General features: G+C 47.2%; 2 protein-coding genes across 5 annotated transcripts in view; one reads left to right on the top strand and one right to left on the bottom strand.

Moving 5' to 3' along the window:
• Positions 1 to 4085: 4085 nt before the first annotated feature.
• CRH (corticotropin releasing hormone) lies at positions 4086 to 5568 on the top strand. The gene is made up of 2 exons (XM_031604821.2): positions 4086 to 4420; positions 4621 to 5568. The coding sequence occupies exon 2, from the start codon at positions 4635 to 4637 to the stop codon at positions 5139 to 5141; it is 507 nt and encodes a 168-aa protein (XP_031460681.2). The 5' UTR covers positions 4086 to 4420; positions 4621 to 4634; the 3' UTR covers positions 5142 to 5568.
• An 842-nt stretch (positions 5569 to 6410) lies between these two features.
• The window catches only part of TRIM55 (tripartite motif containing 55), a 36429-nt gene continuing 23187 nt past the window's right edge, over positions 6411 to 19652 (bottom strand). For all 4 annotated transcript variants that reach the window (XM_090137644.1, XM_090137645.1, XM_031604816.2 and 1 more), the window contains one exon: positions 6411 to 6792. In XM_090137644.1, the coding sequence (XP_089993770.1) occupies positions 6782 to 6792 (11 nt within the window). In that variant the 3' untranslated portion in view covers positions 6411 to 6781. The remainder of the gene's footprint in view (positions 6793 to 19652) is intronic.

The following is a 19652-nucleotide window of genomic DNA, read 5'->3' as shown; positions in this document are numbered from 1 at the left end:
ACCAGTAATTGTAAGATCAGTTTCTGCAGAACTATCATCAACAGCGTGGAGAGCTCGCATATGTACCAGCACAGTCCTCTTCATCCATTGTCTAAGTACAAGAATAGCAGCTGACAAGTCTTGTGAGGTAAGTATGAAGGTCAGCTGTTGCCTCCCCATATGAAGGCTGCTGGGAGGAGAAGGGCACAGCCTTAGCATGCACAATCCTCCCATCCTGCTCCTGCAACACAAGTCCTTCCACTGGCAGTGGCTGCGGGCACAGACACCTCTGGGGAATGTCCAGGGAGGTACATGCACAGCTCCTGTTAGTGCTGGTTGACAAACCCTTCTGGGTGCATGAGGCACTAAGATGGGGTGGGCTCTTGCTCAGGCAGTGGTGTTTGCTGGCCTCAAGAGGAAAATGATCCCCAGAGATCCAGGAAAGCACAGCATGGTTGCATTCCCTTTGGATACAGGAGTGACCCAGAAGATGCTTCTGAAGATACTTTCCTTCTGTTGAGACCTCCAGCCCATAAATCCAATCAAAAGTGTGACATGACATGAATGAAGAGTCCTCTGGTTGAGATCAGGAATTTGGTCTTGGAAAATGCAGGATGCACTCCTGTCTCACATGCTGACCTGTGAGGGATGCTCATGAATTGACTTGCTCTCACATTGCTCCCTAATGCAAAATGTGGAAAACTGAGGAATTTTTCTCTCCATCTCTCAAGACTGTAGGAAAAACCACTGTAACTTTAAGAAGTTATGAGTGGAGCGCTGATATGTCGGTGGGCCATGCCAAGAAACTCCCTGTGATATGAGAGTGTGTTCTCCTTCCAGAGTGAAATCGTCAAAAAAAAGTCTGAAGGAGAAATTAAAATGGAATTGAGAGAGTTTTGGAGACATCTGGGATGGGAAGCACTGACCAATAGCTGAGGGTCTTATTATTTTTCCTACTCCTGGAAGAGAACATACCTTTTTTTTGGTATTTTGTTGATATATTTTTTCTAGATTGTCCCAGAACCCATCACATTTAAGACCACTGGATTTAGATTTCTCAGTATTGAGAGCACAAAGGGTCAAATGAAAATGTCACGTATACGCAGGCTGCTGCGTGACTGCTGGCACTTCAGAGTGGGCAAGATGTGCCGGGTTCATCTGAAATTGTCACACAATGTAAGATGGTGCTTTGGAGAGCTGATCGCAGGCACCAAGTAACAGAAGAGTGGTTATGTGAGTGGTTATGGAAGTGGCTGCCGAATGCGACAATGCCAGAAGGCCGCAGTGCCTTGTGACAGAAACAAGAAGTGAACGAAATACTACACTGTGGTGGAAAGCTGATCTACATCTGGTGTGTCTTCTTCCATGTTTGTAGAAGGACATCTCCAGACATACCTGGGGTAAGAGCCATAGCCTGGGTTTAACACCGTCACTTCTATACTGTTATTTTTAGAATTGTGTGAGCTCACTGCCATGGTCAATCAGCATGGAGGGGATTCCTCTCCCCTAACATTGGCTATTTAAGCATTCAGTGACTGAGCTAAGGTATGTCCCTTAGTGCAGGGGCACTCCCTTTATAGACAAGGGAGTGAGGTGAGCTTGTCCAGAAGCCCTAAGATATTATATTGCAGTGGGTTGTATCATGCACTGGGCATGCCTTCTCTTTACCCTAGCTGCAGTGGGGGTCTATAAATTGCCTTCCAGTAGATGCCTGAGTTTGCTGAGGCTCAAGGGCTGGTGCTGCCCAACCCAAATCAGCACAGAGATGATGGACTTAGCTAGCACTTCGTATTTCTAGACAATGTTATTGTGTGATTCACTGCAAAAATTGTGTCTGCCTGTGGTGTTTGCAGAATGAGTCAAATACAAATACTTTTCTTGTGAAGAGTATGTTAATCTAAAACCGTGCCACTAGCTGTAAACCAGATCTACTCGATATCTGCCTGTTTTACGCCTCCAGTGAGACTCCATGACTTATTTCTTCTGTTGCAAGAATTAGCAGCTGCCATTTCATAGAATGGATGGGACCCATAAGGATCATCAAGTCCAGCTCTTGGCCCCACACAGCACCACCCACACCACGTATCTGAGGGCACTGTCCAGACACCTCTTGAACTCCAGCAGCTCCATGCCATGGCCACTGACCTGAGGAGCCTGCTCCAGAGCCCGACACCCTAGGAATATTCACCTGGGAACTGGTTCCTCATTGGAAAAAGGATTCCTGTGCTCACATGGAGTCAGTTCTGCATCTGAAGTACTGAGGGGGGCACTTCTTATTTCATGTACCTTTGAGGTTCTATGAATCTGGTTATCAATGCATCCCAATTCCTTGCAGCCTTTCCCACACTGCTGTGAGCCTCCTAGCACATCGCTCTGGGTCTATTGGAGAACATGGGCAAGCATGACTGGGACCAGACGGAACGGTGAGATCATGAGAGAACACAGACCCTGCTTAGGGCTCAGGTGGGAAGGCCCCAGTGTGTTGCAAGGTGATCTGACATCTGCAGATGTCCGAGCCCAGTCCTTTGCTCTATTTGCTACCACTTCAAGGGACAAAACTGCCAAAAAGGACCTGAACACTACTGTAAGTAATGAGAAACATAAAATAATCAGAGCCAATTCTAACTGGCATCAATCTTTAGGAGAGACTCAGCTTTGTATTTATTCAGATTGCACCCACAGAACTAAGAAGTATGTATTTGGATCAGAATTTTTCCTTCTCTGTGTTTATGGCCTCAGTATTTGAAAACGTTTTGTGTTCTATAAGGGCATATTAAACTTAAAAATGGAGACACTGTGATAACGTCCAGAGGGCTCAGTTTTAATGAGTGCCTCTTACATTTTCCATCACCTGATTGAACGCAGCTCCTGCTTCTTTGAACCTCTTGTTGTTCTCGCAGGAAGCGGTGCTAACGTGCTTTAAAAGCATACAAATAGCTTCTGCTGTGACGAGCTCCTCGAGATATCCTGCTCTGTTTTGTTGTAATACGCATTTTGGTTCACGAATGCCTGAGCTAACGGAGGTAATGCCGAGACAAATCCTCAGCATTACAACCTGTTTTTCCATTTGTTTGCTTATGATGCATAAGATCTGATTCTTTGGCACTTCAGCAACGTCTGAGGCCGGAGGTAGGTGTGACAGCAGCCCGAGTGTGCGGCGTCCCTCAGGGGATGCTCAGAGCTGGGCTGCGGCCAACCTCATACGCTCAGTGCTTTGAACTTTGTTATTTCATTAAGGAAATGGATTTTAGGTTTGTCATCGGTTCAGCATCCATAATGTGCAGCCACCTTCCGTGCTGTATTCACCTCCTTGCTACCGTGGGATATTCACAGGTGTGTGACCCTGAGCACCCACGTTTGGGGCAGTACAAAGCCGGGAGGGATTTCAGTGCAATTTCTCAGCTTAAAGGGAGGGATATGATGAACGCCGCAAGTGAGGCGGTGGGGAAGCAGGACTGAGACGCAAAGCTGTTGGGATGTGCAACCTGAAGGAGGCAGATTGCATGCAGGATGGGAATTGGGCTGAAGTCACCGCGCTGAACCGTGATCCCTCCTGGGGAGATGCCGAGCAGCCCGGCTGGAGGCAGGGGGTGGAATGTGCGGGCACCGTACTGGTGGGAGAGCGCCCCAAAGGGACCTCAGAGGGACCCGCTGACGGGAGACCCCCCCCGGAGGTAGGGCTTTCTGTGAGGGGGGCAGGCGGGGAAGCGCATCGCCCCGAGGGTGCGGAGCAGGGGAGGATCGCAGGCAGTGGCGGCCGGGGACAGCCGAGGGAGAGGAGCAACGCCCGGAGCTGGGAGTGGGGAGCCGTCCAGGGAACGGCGGGGCTGCCTGCTCCCATCGCCCCGCGGAGCCTTCCGAACACCGTGCCATTGCCCCCCGTCGGTGGGGCCCGGGAACGGCGGCGGAGGGAGTGGAGGGCCGGGCGGAGGGAGTCGTCCCGAGAGCGGAAAGTTTCCCGGAGTGACCTCTCCGCGTACGCGCCCGCTAGGAGATCTCATTCAAGTGTTTTTGTCAATGGGAAGGGGGGGGGGGGGGGGGGGGACCGCGGCTCCCCGGCCCCCGGCCCCGCTGACGTCACCGCAGAGGCGATAAATATCTGTTGATATAATTGGACGTGAGATTTGGGGTTGCGATAGCGAAACTCGGCCCATCGCCGCTCCGACGGGCCCCCATGATTTATTCAGCAGTGGATCGGGGCACGCAATCGGGCTGTCAGGAGAGCGTCAGCTTATTAGGCAAGTTCTGCGTGATTCCAGGAGAGGGTCTAAGCTATAAAAATCCCGCGCCCCGGCTCTGATTAGGACCAAATCTGATCACAAGTTCGCCGGGAGGAGGCTCCGAGGCAGAGCCAGAGGAAGGACACCGGGCACAGCCGGGCACCGCCGGGCACCGCCGGGCACCCGCCGAGCCCCGCCGCCTGCCGCCGCCGCCGCCCCAGGTAGGAGCGGGGCCGCGCTCGCCCCGACGGCGGGGGCCGGGCGGGCCGGGTGGCGGCGGGCGGGCGCGGAGGGGCGCGGAGGGGCTCGGGGTGCGCCGGGGCCGCGTTTCAGCACCGGGACAGCGGCCGCGCTGCGCGCCCCCCGCCTGAGCCCGGCCGTGTGACCCGCGCGTGTCCCCCACCCGTTCGCCCCGCTGCAGGTCCGGCCCCGACCATGAAGCTCCAGCCGCTGGTGTGCGCGGGGATCCTGCTGCTCGCCCTGCTGCCCTGCCACGAGTGCCGAGCGCTCAGCAAGAGCCCGGGAGCCGCCCGCGGGGCTCTGCAGCAGCCCGATTTCTACCCGCAGCAGCAGCAGCAGCAGCAGCAGCAGCAAACTCTGCCCGTCCTGCTCCGCATGGGAGAGGAGTACTTCCTGCGCCTGGGCCACCTCACCAAGCGCCCCGCCGGCCCTTTCTCCGCCTCCTCCGGCGGCCACCTCCGGCCCGAAGCCTCTGCCGAGTTGTTGCGGGCGGCCGCGGCGCAGCTGCAGCGGTCGGGGAGCCCCGAGGGGGATGAAGGAGCGGAGGAGGCGGTGGAGAGAGAGAAGCGCTCCGAGGAGCCGCCCATCTCCCTGGACCTGACTTTCCACCTGCTGCGGGAGGTGCTGGAGATGGCCCGCGCCGAGCAGCTGGCGCAGCAAGCCCACAGCAACAGGAAACTGATGGAAATCATCGGGAAGTGAGGCGGCCCCCCCCCGCGCCTTGCCAAAGGGACCCCGCGGTCAGCACCAGAGCCATCACACCGCCCGACGTACCATAGTGCTGCTCTGATGTCATCTCTTTATTTTTATAGAGCTTCGAACCCCGAAGGGCGCGCTCCGAGCCGCCGCCCCCCCCTCAGCATGCGCGGACGCGCGGTGCCGCCGGGCCCCCCCCCCCGACCCTTATTTATTTCTCCATTTCCCATAGCGAGAGGGCTCCGCAGGGACGGCCGGGGGCGGCGGGGAGCACGGGGAGCGCCGTGCCGGGGAGGGAGGCGGGAGGGGAACCTCTGTCCGCTACTTCGAGTTCACTTTTACCCTGTACGACATTTTCACAATAAAACATCTTTTCAGCGCTCGGTCGATTTTGTTGTGTAAGAGAATGTTTAATATTTATATTTTTAATAAAAGCTGCAAAGGAACGATGGCTGGACACGCTTTCTTGCCTGGCACCGTGGGCCGCCCGCCCCGCCCGCCCCGCCCGGGGGTGGCACGGCGCTGCGCTCCGCTCCGCCGCTCGCTGGGGGCTGCCGGGGTCGCGGGGACACGACCGGGACCGCCATCCCGGAGCCGATCCTTCTCCTGGACGGACGCGGCGATGGGAGGTGGGAGCAACGCTCCGCTCTCTGTCAGCCCCAAAGCTCTGCGCAGCCCTCATCCCCCAGAAAGTTCCCCCGCAGGAGCGTTTTCTGGAGACAATAAGCACCGATCGGGGCTGAGACTCGCAGTGAGGCCGCTCCCGCACAGCCCCGTGCCCACGACCCCAGCTCAGGGCTCGGCTCAGGTACCGAGTGCTTCTCCCGTCTTCCTCAAGCACTCTGTCACCTTCAGTGCGCTAGGAGCACTCCTTTTCAGACAGGAATTTTGTCAGAAGAATCACCTCAAAGGTTCAACTTCTGCTGTAACCCCAACATCTGCCCCATGCTGATGGGGTTTGTCTGTCTCCACCCCTCCTGCCGTGCCCCCTCTCCCCCACCCCCTGCCCAGGTGAGTACGGCCCTTCGGGAAAGTAGATGCAAAGGGAGAAAGAAGAAGGGGCAGTTTCCCTCCCCCTCCCCCAGTATGGGATGCCATGGGGGCCGCGGGTGACAGCAGGAAGGTGACAAACATCACCCCTCTCTTGGGGGTGCCGCAGGGGTGTCCCCAGCGTTGCTGGGCGCAGGGTGCTGTTGGTGAGCGCTGCAGCAGCATCTGCCAGAGGCACTGGGGAGCAGCTACACTCACACAGGGACACATCAAAAAGCAGACGAATGACAAAACGTGAAGAGTACTTGTCCTGCATCTGTAGCAATGCCATTTTTCCCTCGAAAACAAGAAATTATTGGAAAACACTTTGACTACATAGAGAAGTACAGCCATTTGTCCCCACGCTCCCATCCCTTCCAGGACACTGCTGTCTCCAGGGCTGGGTATGACGTGGATGGAGGTCATTGGGCTTCTGAGAGCATGACCTGCTCAGGTGTCCCCTCCTGGACCCGCTCCTGCACTGGCCCCAGGTGGTCCCTCCAGGTCCTCACTCGGTCAGGGAATTCAGCCAGGAGAAGGAGAAGACGTGTCGGGTCAGCTCGGTGCTCTGCTCGCTGCTCCCGGCAGTGGCCTCCGTTCGCCCTGCAGGGGATGGCTCAGAAGCAGCCTGCAAAAGAAGGAGAGGTTGGCAGGTTGGTAAGAGGAATTGGGTTAAAACCCGCTCAATTTCACACCACACAGGAAGACAGAGTGGAATGGGAAAGGGGAGAAAGGTGGGGAGCATGGAAACCTGGGGAGGGCAGGCTGACAAACCAAAGGAGATCATGCCAAGAAGGACCATACTGTGTGAGCAGAGCCCATGCAAGGGGTTGCGTCCAGATTTGGGCCTCTGGGATATCGCTGCATGAAGGTGACAACAGCCTGTGTCCCAGTGATCCCCGCTAAGCCAGAAATCACCACAGGGCACTGCCACTCGGCACTGTTCAGAAATCCACCTTCAGTCTGCTTTGATTTTTGTTTCTCTTTAAAGTCTTTTAATATTTAATTCACTTTAATTTCACTCAGACCAAGAATAGAAAATTTAAGCTTCTGGTTCTACAATCCATTCTACTATCTCAGAACAAATTCTGCTCATTATTTGCCCAAGGAGCCTACATTTGTGGGAAAAAAAAAAAAAAAAAAAGGAATCTGGACATGATATGCTGTGCCTGCTGACCACAGGAATTGTCATTATGTTTTAAAGGTAGGTAGGTGGATCCTTAACAGGCCACTATAATATTCAGAAACATTTCTACCACTTTCAACATGTTCAGACTCCCTTGGCAGAGAATGAACACCGGCTTTGTGAGAGCAACCAGAAATCCTCTTAAAGGTAAAACACACAAAAATGGATGATTGGGCAGCTAAGGGATGCCTTCTGTCTTCATCAAATCCATAATTTAACACAAAATACACAGGATTTCTTAGCTCTCTTTCTGTAGATGCACATTATTGCACATCCTTAAAATTCAAATAGTTCTATGGTCTTTGGGTCAATACTGCCCAAATCTCTGTGCAGGGTTTCTCCTTGCTCTGGGAAGTTCAGCCTGATCTCTGAGAATTGCTTGTTATCACTCAGGGGAGGGAAAATGGCAGCGTTGTGTCCTTTAACACATTATCTTCCATAATACCATCCTAAAATGGAAAAGTTAACAAAGCAGCGATGCTAACATACATATCCAGGAACAAACAGGGAAGCAGGGATGCTTACGAGGAACTGAAACATGAAACGATGGTTTGGCTTAGCATTTTTAAAGTACTTCATGTTAAAGTGTGCCACAGGAATCGGTGAGTGGACAGTGTGTTATGTGCCAGTGGGCTGCTAAGCTTCATTCAGTTACTCTCTGCTTGAGTGCTGTGACACCAATAGACAAAGCAGAACGGAGGGATGAACACGCAGCTCCCTATTTTTTTCATTTGTGTCTCATTAGATTTCTGAGTTCCCTTTTTAGACCTGGATCCTCAGGTGCTCTAGGCTGGCATCACCGTATTTGTTCCAATGAAATACTTCCTGAGAATTTGCTTTAATATTTTAAATACTCACTCATCTTTGGCTTACTTTTGTATCTGCAAAGCAAGGCAGCTCTCCTACTCACAGCAACACACAGGGCTCAGAAATGAGTTCAGCAGTGCCATGAGAAGGGTTTTCCCAGGCTTGTGCCAAAGCATTGCACAAAGTGGGGCCTGTGGGGCCAATGCTCAGCTGGAAAGGCCGGAGCTGACTGAGCGCCGACCGCAGCGATGTGACTCTCAGACCGGGAAGTGCTGAGTGCAAACCTTTCAGCTGAAGCGTTCCAGCCCAGATTACAGAGTCAGATATCAGAAGTGAATACGTGGCAAGACTTTCAGAGGCGTAAGGGATTCTGTGCTCCCTACATCTCAGCAGATGCAGGAGCGTGGGTGGTTTATTAGTCCTCCGTGGTGTTGAAAATTTTGCCTTTTATTTTTGGAAGGACACCCGGAGTGCCTTGACTGGCTAAAAGTGGTTTTGAAACTGCTTATGCAGTTGTGCACACTGAGCCTCAGCAGTTTATGTGAGCAAGCATGGGACAAACCCCTCACTGCCTTCACCTCACAAAGGAGTACGGCTGGCAGGAACCTAAAAAGTCATCTTCTGCAATTCTATACTTTTTTTCCAAACTTTTTAAACTTAAAACCATCCCTATCTTGGCATTTGTCCTCTTGTGCAGGATGGGCTTTCCTTATCACCTCCACTTGCTATTCTGTCAAGCCATTATCCAGAAATACCCACCAAACTAAGCTCAATGTTGAAGCGAAGAACAATCTATGGGCTTCACGTTAGGTAGGCTGTTTCATGGCACCTAGCACATTAGAAGACGTAACAACTTGGACGGGAAAGGTGGCCGTATTACCTCGCTAACCAGCATTGCTGGTGCTGCATTTCAAACAAAACAATCTTTGTCTACACCACTGACAAGGCCATGTTTCATCATGCGTTAACTCCTTCATATTCTACGGAGATGACATCTCCCTGTGTCAGCACAACACCGCCAGAGCCCAGCACGTTCCCATCGGATCTGGCTGGTTGAAGAACGCCTTCTCCCCGCACCTCAGTGGGCTCAGCAGGCTGCCAGCCTGCAACACCTCCATCTGCCCTTCCAAAAGCAACAACCCAACAGCAGGCCCGGTCAGGTGTGAGGCCAGCACGGAGCTGGCAGCGGGGCCATTCCCTGCCTTTTAGGTTTGTGTTTTCACACCTGTGACACTTTCGTGTTGTTTGTGCACTGAGTCACACAGGTCCCAGCCCTGCCCACTTGCTTTCCTGGGGTTTTGGACTCAACGCTTGGTAGTGTGTGCTCAGAGCTGCTCAGAGCTGTAAAGTAACTGCAGTGAAGCTGCTACTGGAACTTGATCTGAGTTGTGACGATCTCGTGGGTAGCACTTGTTTCCACACTACCTAGAATAACAAGTCCCAGCCCTTGATTTGGACCTCTAACAGTAAAAAGGAATAACTGAAGTCTTTCCCTCAGATTACGTGAATCACATTAGGCCAACGCTGAGAGAGTGCTGAATACTTACTCCTTGATTTATATTTTCCCCCGTGGTGTTGAGTGACATCAGATGATGCTTTTAATGAGCACCAGGAATTTTCACCAGGCCAGCTCACAGAGCAGAGGGAAGCACACCCTGCATGACTGATGGCTGGCTCTGCTTTTCCCATCAGAGAAGTCCAGGCAGGACTTACGTGCCAGCTCTATGGAGGTACTGAGCAACCGCAATTCCCACTGAGAATCCCTTTAGCACCCTGCAGTAGCTGGCAGGATGGGATGTGACCGAACAAACAGTGCAAGATCTCAGGGTTTAAACAGATCAGTCATATCAAACTCGCAGGTACCTTTCAGCATTTGCTTCCTTAAGCACAAGCACGAGCTATATCTTTGTAGGGGCAAAGGGCATGGAAGGAAGAAGGGCAAGTGGGCTGGCTCTGCACAACCTTTTCATTTATCATGTTTACCTTGTAGCAATTATCCTATTTGTGCTGGGGAAAAACAGGCAGTCCAGGTCTTTCAGAAATTCAAAATGGAATGAAGTCCACATGCTGTTTTCTGCTCTGCCACTACTAATCTCTGTAGCCTTTAGGTGTAGGTGGGACCCATGTTAGCAAACTCTAGCCATCCAACAGTGGGATACTCAGTCAGGCAAATCGTATTCCTTCCCTCAATGGCAAAGGAACCATTGGAGGGTGATGCGCCCTGTCCTAAAAGAGGTGTCTTCAGAGGGTGGATTGCCCTCTGAAGGTGTCTCTTTCTCTCTCCTAACTCTAGAGATGCTCTTGGTGACCAGGTTAGATGAGATTTGGCTTTTAAATAATTACACAGGAAAGGTATAATAATTATCTCAGTATATCAGAAAACTCTTAAGAGAAGAGCTGCAAAATTTGATGGCACCATTACTTTCTACAAGATCAACAACTCCTATGCATAGGAAGTGGGGAGAAAACGTGAAAAGTATTCATAGTCTTTTTCAGTTTTATTTTTGTTTTAACAATTTTTTTAAACTTTTTTTTTTTTTAATGATTTCTGATAAAGTATGATGTGTAGAAACCCATTTTATAATGAACCTCTCGGAGGTTGCGTCACACCATCTTGCAAGGAGATGTGAGAGAAATGAAGGCTGAAATAGCTGTTTCCTCCTCCAGGGCTGTAGATCCCCCACAGTTACATTTCATCTAGCTTGAACGTGGCTAAATGATCAGAACTCTGTGCAATTAGTAAGAAAACAAAAAAATAATTGCTGGCTTTATGCTGGTCATAGGAGAATAGCAAAGGCAATTCTGCAAAGCAAAAATAACCTTCTCGCATTTTTGAACGAATATGGTCCTTCATTTTGTACTGATTGAAGGCTCTGCGAGTATGATATTTCTGATTTCTTCTTTCAGCTATGTAGGTGGATACACTAGTTGGTTACAAACAGTCCTCTTGGACAGCTATATGAGTATTTGCTGGAGCAACAGCACTAACTAAAGAAGGTCGTGCCCCTTGGCTCCCCATCCACCTCTTCCTGCTTTCCCTCCATGGCTCACTGTCCATTTGCACCACTGCAGCTGTTTGCAGGGCTGTGCTTAGAATGGGAATGTCACTGGAATGACATCAATTATTTTGTTGTTTTTGAGGTGAAGAGCGATATTTTTAACCTGGACCATTTGATTAGATTCCAACACAGCCCAAAAAAACAGCTGCATCAGCACAGCTGCCATGCAAGTGGTGGCATCTAGGCAAGAATAAGAAGCAGGGCCACTTGGCAAGAAACTCCTGAACTAGCTTTGCTGCCAGAAAAAAGCAGACCTGCACCCTTAGAGGCATGTGAGCTATGCAATGCCTTTGCTGCCTAATTTTGACCCAGCATGATAGCAAGAATGTGAATTTGTAAGAAAATGTGGATCTTGGAGAGAAAAAAAGTGAAACTACAAGATTTTTTGCTTCTATGGAGCCTCTGACCTCAGAAAAGGGGCGAGAAATTAAAGTTAATTCCCTTATTTTTGCTTGCTTGTTCAGAAGCAGCTTCCAGTGTTGACAAGAACAGGCATGATTAAAAAATTCTAGCTGGTCGCAAAGCCATCACAGAATCTGTAGGCTATGTTTGTCTGCCTCAAATGTCAAGTGTTACTCTTTTGGCACTCAACACTTCCAGGCAGCGGAAACAAAGGGAGCACAACAGGTTATTTTTAAATAGTTTAAACTTTAGTTCAAGCATTTTGTTTTCATATTTTTATGCAGTCTAGCTCTTTCAGCAAAACACCTGGCAGCTGTCACACATATCACAACGATTCTCTTTCAAGCTAAGGAGTGGCTTCTTCTGTATGGATCTTTTCTTTTTATTAGTGGGAACCAATGGAATATTCTGTGAAATAATTGCTACGATTATCTGTCACAAAAACACACACGGTGGCAGACCAAATAATAAGCACAGACAAACTCCATCAATCACAGTACTAGCTATGTCACTTTCATTATAGTGGTTGGCAATGAATTTTAAAACTCTATTGGGTGAAAGTGAAGTAAGGCAAATGCCTTACTTTAATAGATTTTCATTATATTGCAATTAAGGTTGTGTGGCTACTGCCTGTCACAAGGTCTCCTGCATAATGACCTTAAAGGGACTAAATGTGGTTCAGAGGGAAACTAGTTAGCTTATTTTGGTGTAGGATATGCACATCTCTCATGCAATACCAAGTTCCAGAAACAGTGCTGGAAGCAGTTTTAGAGAATGAGCAAGAGGCTGCTTGACTTCTAGCTGCACTTGGGACAAGCAAATTCGCTCTCTATGTAAGAGATCTTTTTCATGACTCGAAAAGAAGGAAAAAAACAAATAAGACACACTTCTTATGTTTCACCCATTGCTGCAGCAGTATCAAGGAAAATGAAGGAAACTCAACATGGGAGGAGTCTTACAAATGTGAATGTTAAGGCTGCATTATTTTCTGGATTTATCCACCCATCATTCTTTGCTCCTCTGACGTTGAAGTCCTTGAGGATCTCCTGATCAATGAACCAACTATCACTTCTAATTTCTACTGCCCTTCCAGTCCTTGCTGGACAAGTCTAGCAAAGGAAGAACCATCCTGAGAAGCTGCAGGATTAAGTGGACATTAGTGCCAGAAAGCTGCTCATGGCTACCACCTCTCCCCTCTTCCTTCTAATTCTTCTTCATTCAGTAAGTAGATATGATTTCAGATCAACAAATTAAATGTGAACTAAAGACCTTTGAAGAGCTTCTCTATGATAGTAACCCATCCATTCCATGTTAGAGAAACTTCACTCTTAACTTTCAGGGAGAAGAAGCAAATCTAGCAATGGTTTAATGTCCTGTTTGTCTCTGCTATACTATCCTTCCTTTGTAACATGGAGTGTTATAAATTAAAACTTTTTCTTTCTCTGCAAATGGTATTTTTTTGTAAAGCCAATGGATGAGACACAGTGCCAGTTCAGACAGTGACTCACTCCAGAGTTCCATTCACTGGATCAGATAACAGAGCCAGAATAGCAGTGAGGTGTGGACACATACCAGGCTCCGGAGATTTAAGCACTGCTTATGCTCGCATCATGAGCAATGGACTTAGTTGGGCTGTTGTAAGCATGTTGTGGTAGCATATGTGAGCTGTGGACACAGCACACATTCTCTGAGAGAATTACACTGATGGATATGTGGGAAGAAAAGCTAGAACATCAGCTGAAGCAAGAGGTTGGCACCATATGATGCCACTGTGCAACAGACACAGAAAGTCTACGGCACAGCAGATTCTATCTCAGTTATTGACCCAGTTATTATTGGTGTAGAGTACAGACCACAGACAACGGTCACCAGTGCCAAGCTTCAAAATGATCTCTATCTGAGCACCAATTTTATTTATTCTATTTATTTTATGAGATGAAGTTATAAAATTGCATGCAAACGTAAAAATGAGTGCATTTGAAAAAGTACATCTGGTGCCAGACATTGAAAATGTTCCCATTGGTGATGGAGGAAACAACAGCCACCTTTCCTCAATAAGGCATTTTGTAATAGAGCAAGTGTGTCATCATGAAAAATAGTCACTTCTGTGTGCAGAAGTGCTGAGTCAGGAGTGCTTGAAGAGATGGGCTATGTATCAGTCACCACCTTTGGTAGCTGAGATAGGTTCAGGCAGATTTTATAGGGTGCTCCCTAAATGAAATAGAACAATAAGAAATTCAGATCACTTATTCTCCAGGGCTGTGAGATCCTCATCCTTGGTTCAGTGAAAGGAGAAGTGGGTGTTACATCTATGTGGGACATCTGGAGCATGATTTGGATATCACAGCACTGATCTATCTCCATTGGACCGAAATCTGGGATAGCAGGTTGTCTGAATTAGTCACTGGCCTCTTACCTAACGACCTGAAGATTACTGTAAAGGTGTCAGGAGTATAAACCACCTGAAAAGGGATCTAAGACTGAATCACTTGTGTGCGTGAGATGACCCTTTCCTTTTTCTGTCTCTTTCTGGATGCACACACAGCCATCCAACCTGCATCTCCACGTCAAACGCTCCAGTCCCTCCCTGTCCTGCATCCAGAAAAGCCTGGAAGTAGCAGGGCAGGATATTCAAACACAAGGGCCCAGCCCTAATTAACTACTAATTACTGCTAGTGGGACTTTCAATACGGCTAGTCAGATAGGTTGCTATTTAAATATTGGTCCATCTCCAAGGGTTCAGAGACAACAGTCACTGCTTTAAGTGGCTCAGTTCACAGCTGCAATGAAAGTCTGAAGTGTCTCAGGGTAACGGGATGACAACTAACCAAACACTGTACAAACAGATGGCTTGTGTTGTGACATAAATCTTCCATAATACGATGTAAGATGATTAAGAAATACCTTTTGTTCACATTCTATTTTCTTTTCAAAATGTCTTAATGAACAGAGTGAGCAATGCTTTGGGGAAGAGGCTTAATGGAGGCAGAATTCAGTATTTAAATGAGCTAGCTGCTGAAAGACAACATCTAGGTGAGCCTGGCTTTGTATTAATTTCAACAGAAGAAATAACTCTGTCCGTGCTGTCATTGTTGAATCCTATTGCTAGTAATGGAGTGAAAAATGAAATATACATAAATCAGATGGTACCTATGACTCACCAGACAAATTGCAGGCCAGACTCTTCAAGGTAAAACTTCAGGTGAAATATTTGCCACTCATATTAATTATGAGAAACTGTTGTCTGAAAGCTGGCCTTAATGCATTGCCCTCATGACTCATCACTGCTGCCTCTGAATCACTCAGATTATTCTCAGAAGTGAGCGAAAGAGGTGTTAAAAGAAGAGCAATCAAGACTTTCCTGATTTTCTCTGTGTGTGTCCACTGAACAAAATGAAAAAAAAAAAAAAAACACCTCACCTTAAGCACAAAATCAAGATGCAAAATGGAAATGTACAGGCAGAATTTGCCACCAACTAAACAGCAGACTGAGCGGCCTCCGACCTGAGCGTTGTACCTGAGTCCCATCTCGGTACTTCAAGTTATGGAGAAGCAGAGGTGGATTTTTTTTTGGAATGTTAACAGTGGTTTCTGCATATAGGGTCTGCCCTGCATTTCAGCACAGGCTGAAAACTTTTTTTCTCAAAGTGAAATTTAAGATGCACTTAGGATGAGGCTTCAAACAGAATTCAGCTGGGGCTTGTAGGCTAACTGGTTCATGGGTCTTCTGCAAAAGACTCAGCTTCACTGAGGATAGATGACCCATTTTCCTTTCAGTCAAATCTGGCAGATATATTAAGTGTACAGGCATGGCAGAAAACCATCCGGGTTTTTTCTTGAGGAAAGATATGCTTCACCCAGAGCTAGGTGGTAAATATTAAATCAAACTGTGCTCTCTGTATCTCCAGACCTTTCAATAACGCTCGGTACAATTGTTCAAGGGAGCATATTGTCCTTGGAGCAGTCTCTGCTGCTGACACCCACTCCTCATCCTGCTCTGTGATACACTGTGGGATGGCTGTGTTGGAAAAGTATCGTTCCTCTAAAATCCGGCCTCTCAAGCAAGCCATCCCCTCTCTGGGAGCTGCTGGCTTTAAAGGTGTCTCAGCTTGCTTACCTGAGCAGATAAGCAAGACCTAGTTTGTAGAAATGAACAATTATTTGTGTATCACCAGCATCTGTGCAGTCATCCCAGAGCAGCACCCCACTAAAATGGGTACCTGTACCTTTTATAGAGTGATGGAGAAATAGAGGCACACGAGCAATGAATACAGTGTGCAGTTTGATTTTAAATGATCTAATTTTGTCCGTATTGTCTTCATAGTGACATGACAACCAATTGGCTAAAACTTAGCTAAATACTGACCCTCTGACATGTGATTTGAAGCTGTCTCTGGAAAAATATATGAAGGATCACCTGCTGAAATTGAAGCGTTCAGCAGCAGGGCAAAGAGAGCTACAATACATGAATACAGAGAGAACTGTCCCTGTGGTAATTTTGGCAGATGGCAGAAGGTTGCAAGCAAGTAATAGAAAATTTTAAAACTAATAAAACAAGATTAACATAGGCCACTCTATTAGTATTTCTCCTCCCAAACAGCTCAGTCCTGATTATATTTTATATCCTTGTGGAATTAAAGCACTGTACTGTACTGGCAGCAAAGGGAAATTAGATTATAATATTGTTTGTGGATGATTAACTTGCATTTCCTTTCAAACTGGATGTGTGTGCCCGAGTCCTCCGGTGCCACAGATGGACATTTCTCTTGATGCGGGTTTTGAGCAACAGAATATGGGGTCCAGTACTTCCTCTGAGGTGAAATAAACCAGATAATCACAGACCCGGGTGAACACAGGGCTTTTACAAACTCTCACAAATGTATATGATGTCACTACATGAGAGATGTGGCCTACAAAAGAAAATGATTAGGGAAAAAAGAACAAACTTTTCCTTATTTTTCTATCAATTACCCTCTGTATTTTAACCAGACCAAAATAATTTGAGCTGCCTTCTTTCAGTGACAACACAAGAAGGTTTTGTTATACAATACCCCAACACTGCTGATGTAGGGATCCCTCTGTTACAGACTGAGGGACAGAGTGGTACTGAATGTGAAGCCAATTTTAGGATTATACATTCCTGGAAAGAGCTCATCTATGTAAGGCTTTCTCCAGCTATCAGAAGTCTGCACAAATGAACTGAAGGGCAGAACGTAGGACCAGCTTTTCAAGTTTCATTGCCTAAAGCTGGGCAGCAAGATGGGCTTACATCACTGTATTGAGCATTTGCATTTGTAGAAGAGCCTGATACTGAGGGCTCCTAGAAACCAAAGGAACTGCTAAAAATGACTCAGTGCATATCTGGAAGTCAGATTTATGAGAGAATGAAGGCCTCTATCCCCTCCAGGTGTACCAGTCCAGCAGCTGGGTGCCACAGGTGTTTATAAAACAGACACACTGTTCTTCACGTGCCTAAACCTCCACACCTGCATGCCACTGGTAGCATCCTCCAAGCATAATGAACACAAAGCACACATCTGAGTCCTGAAACGGAAAGCTGTTGAAGGAGTTTCTTGAGTCTAATGCACAAAATGTGCACTTTTCTCCCTATTCCACTTAGCCTGCTTTCTCAGACTGAAGACAAGAAGACCATTTAAGACTCAGTAAAGGCTAGCTTCACCTCCCTCTGTTACCTGTCACACACACCATCCCTAAGCTTCCTTGGTTTTGTTCGGACTCTAAGATCTGAGTCTCCTGTGCACCGAGTGGGCTGCTTGTTACTGCCTGTGTCATCCTCCCTAATACATGACTCCCCACAGAGGCAAGTCAGCGCATGGATCTGTTCCCACCCCGTCTTCCAATCTTTCACTGCCGTCTGTCACTGCAGAGGCTCAGATTTGCTTCAAAACATCCCCCTAACATCAGATGCTGAACAGAGACACCTGGGTTAGGAGCAGTGTCACCTCCGTCTCCGCTGATGGATGTGAAGAGGGTGCCAAGTGCGCAGTGGCTGTTCTTAGCGAGATGCCTCTCATTGGCAATACTTCTCTTTCTCCATTAGCTGAAGGAGCAGCCCATGGTGACTATGCCCCTAACTTTTCACTCCCTGGAATGGGAAGTGTCTCTGTAAGACTGAGGTTTCTATATCCTTCACCCTGAATCACCTCATGCTGCCCCTCCTCAGACACAGTAAGCCAACCGCCTGCGGGCTGCACCCTCTGCTCCTCTGTCCCGAGCCCTCCTGTGCTATGGGGGAACAGTCAGCAATGTCATCTCTCATAGTGAAGTGCCCTTAAAAAAGGAAATTTGTGAGGATCTGGCTTCTTGCTGCTGAAAAAATGGAAAACCCTATCGTGGTATTCTGTTGAAATAGCCTAGAAATAACGTATACGCTGCTTTTACGATAGTCCTGCAGATTTATATTACTATCATTATTATTATCATCATAAACTGTCATTAGCATTTTTATTTCCAGTAGTTTTGTTATTTGGCTTTCAGGGGCTTATCACACAAAAACGAAAAGGGCAGGGACCCGATACTCCGCACGACAGATAAAGACACATAACCTGTCTGAACAGCCACCTCACTGCACGTGGAGAAGCAGATCATTTTGATGCAAATAGAGTCTGAGACCAAAATGTCTTTCTCCCTCACCTCCTTTCTATTTCATGATTAAATAAATCATAAAGCTGTCACCAGAGACTACACAGAAAGAGGTCTCAAATGGTAGAAATGAGAGCTTTCTGCACTGGTCTATTTTTAATTTCAAAAGGTATTTTGAATTAAAAAAGAAAGAGAAAGGAAAAAAAGAGCATAATGCTGTTTGCATGCCTGATTCCCCAGGAGTACAAACAAGCTCTGTGTCCTCTTGTAATAATATAACAAATTTTCAAAACCAAACGCAAATAAATGAAAATTAAACGATGCTCCGTAAATTTAATTGAGATTCACAGTGTCCGATGCTTTTCAAATTCAAATTACCACCAGACAGAGCATCTTTTTACATAACTTATGCAGATAAAGCATAGATGATAGATTATTTTTCCCCTCCTTTTTTTTCTATCTTTATTTTTAGGAGAGATGGACTTCAGTCACAGTGCCGGAATCTTTGCATGTAAAATCTGAACAGAAATCTAACATTTCTCATAGAGGCACTGTACCATACTGTTATATTGTACAGTGCTTAAAGTGAATTACAGAAAATGAGCATGGAAAAACAATCATTTTTTTATTGAATAACAGACCAAAACTGCATTTTTCTGTCATTAGAGTGAACACTCAAAGGTAACTACTATTGCTTTGTGTTAGATGTCTTTCATCTTCAGTAAATAAGATTGAATGCATGAGTGGCAACTCAGAATTCTCTGCAGATCAGTTGTATCACTTCAGAAATGGAATATAAATACACAACTTAGCTTACCTAAGGAGGGTGTGAATCTGGAGCTGGAAAAACTAAACAATGGACACTGTCTCTGAGGGAGGAGTTACTCCAGAAGAGAAGTTACGGAATAGTTAAGATTGAGTTTACATTCGTTGTATTCAGGACAATGGCAGTGTATTCACCTGGCAGTGAAGTTCCTAGTCCTTGATCTTGTAGGTATTTAATCTCTAATTACTGCAATCTAAGGGAAAAAACCTCTTCCTACAGAAGAAAAAAAGTACTAATCATGCTTTGCTGTCTCAGTATATAATGGACTCCTTAGTCTAGATCTACTTGGGGGAAAACAACAAAAACGAAGAGGAGTCAGAGTATTCATAGTCTGCCCTGGAACTCATGTTTTGGAATCAGCTCCTCTATTTATGACATAGAATCATAGAACAATAGAATCATAGAATCACAGAATCACAGAATGGCCTGTGTTGAAAAGGACCTCTAAGCCCATCTAGTTTCAACCTCCCTGCTGTAGGCAGGGTCACCAACCACTAAACGAGGCTGCCCAGAGCCACATCCAGCCTTGACATGTTGGCTGAAAACCTGGGAGTACAAATTCTAGCCCTTAAGCCCCTATCCAAGATATCAATTATTAAAGCACA

Source organism: Phasianus colchicus, chromosome 3, assembly GCF_987193195.1.
Source record: "Phasianus colchicus chromosome 3, bPhaCol1.hap1.1, whole genome shotgun sequence".
Classification (NCBI taxonomy): domain Eukaryota; kingdom Metazoa; phylum Chordata; class Aves; order Galliformes; family Phasianidae; genus Phasianus; species Phasianus colchicus.
This window is presented reverse-complemented; position numbering and strand designations above follow the sequence as displayed.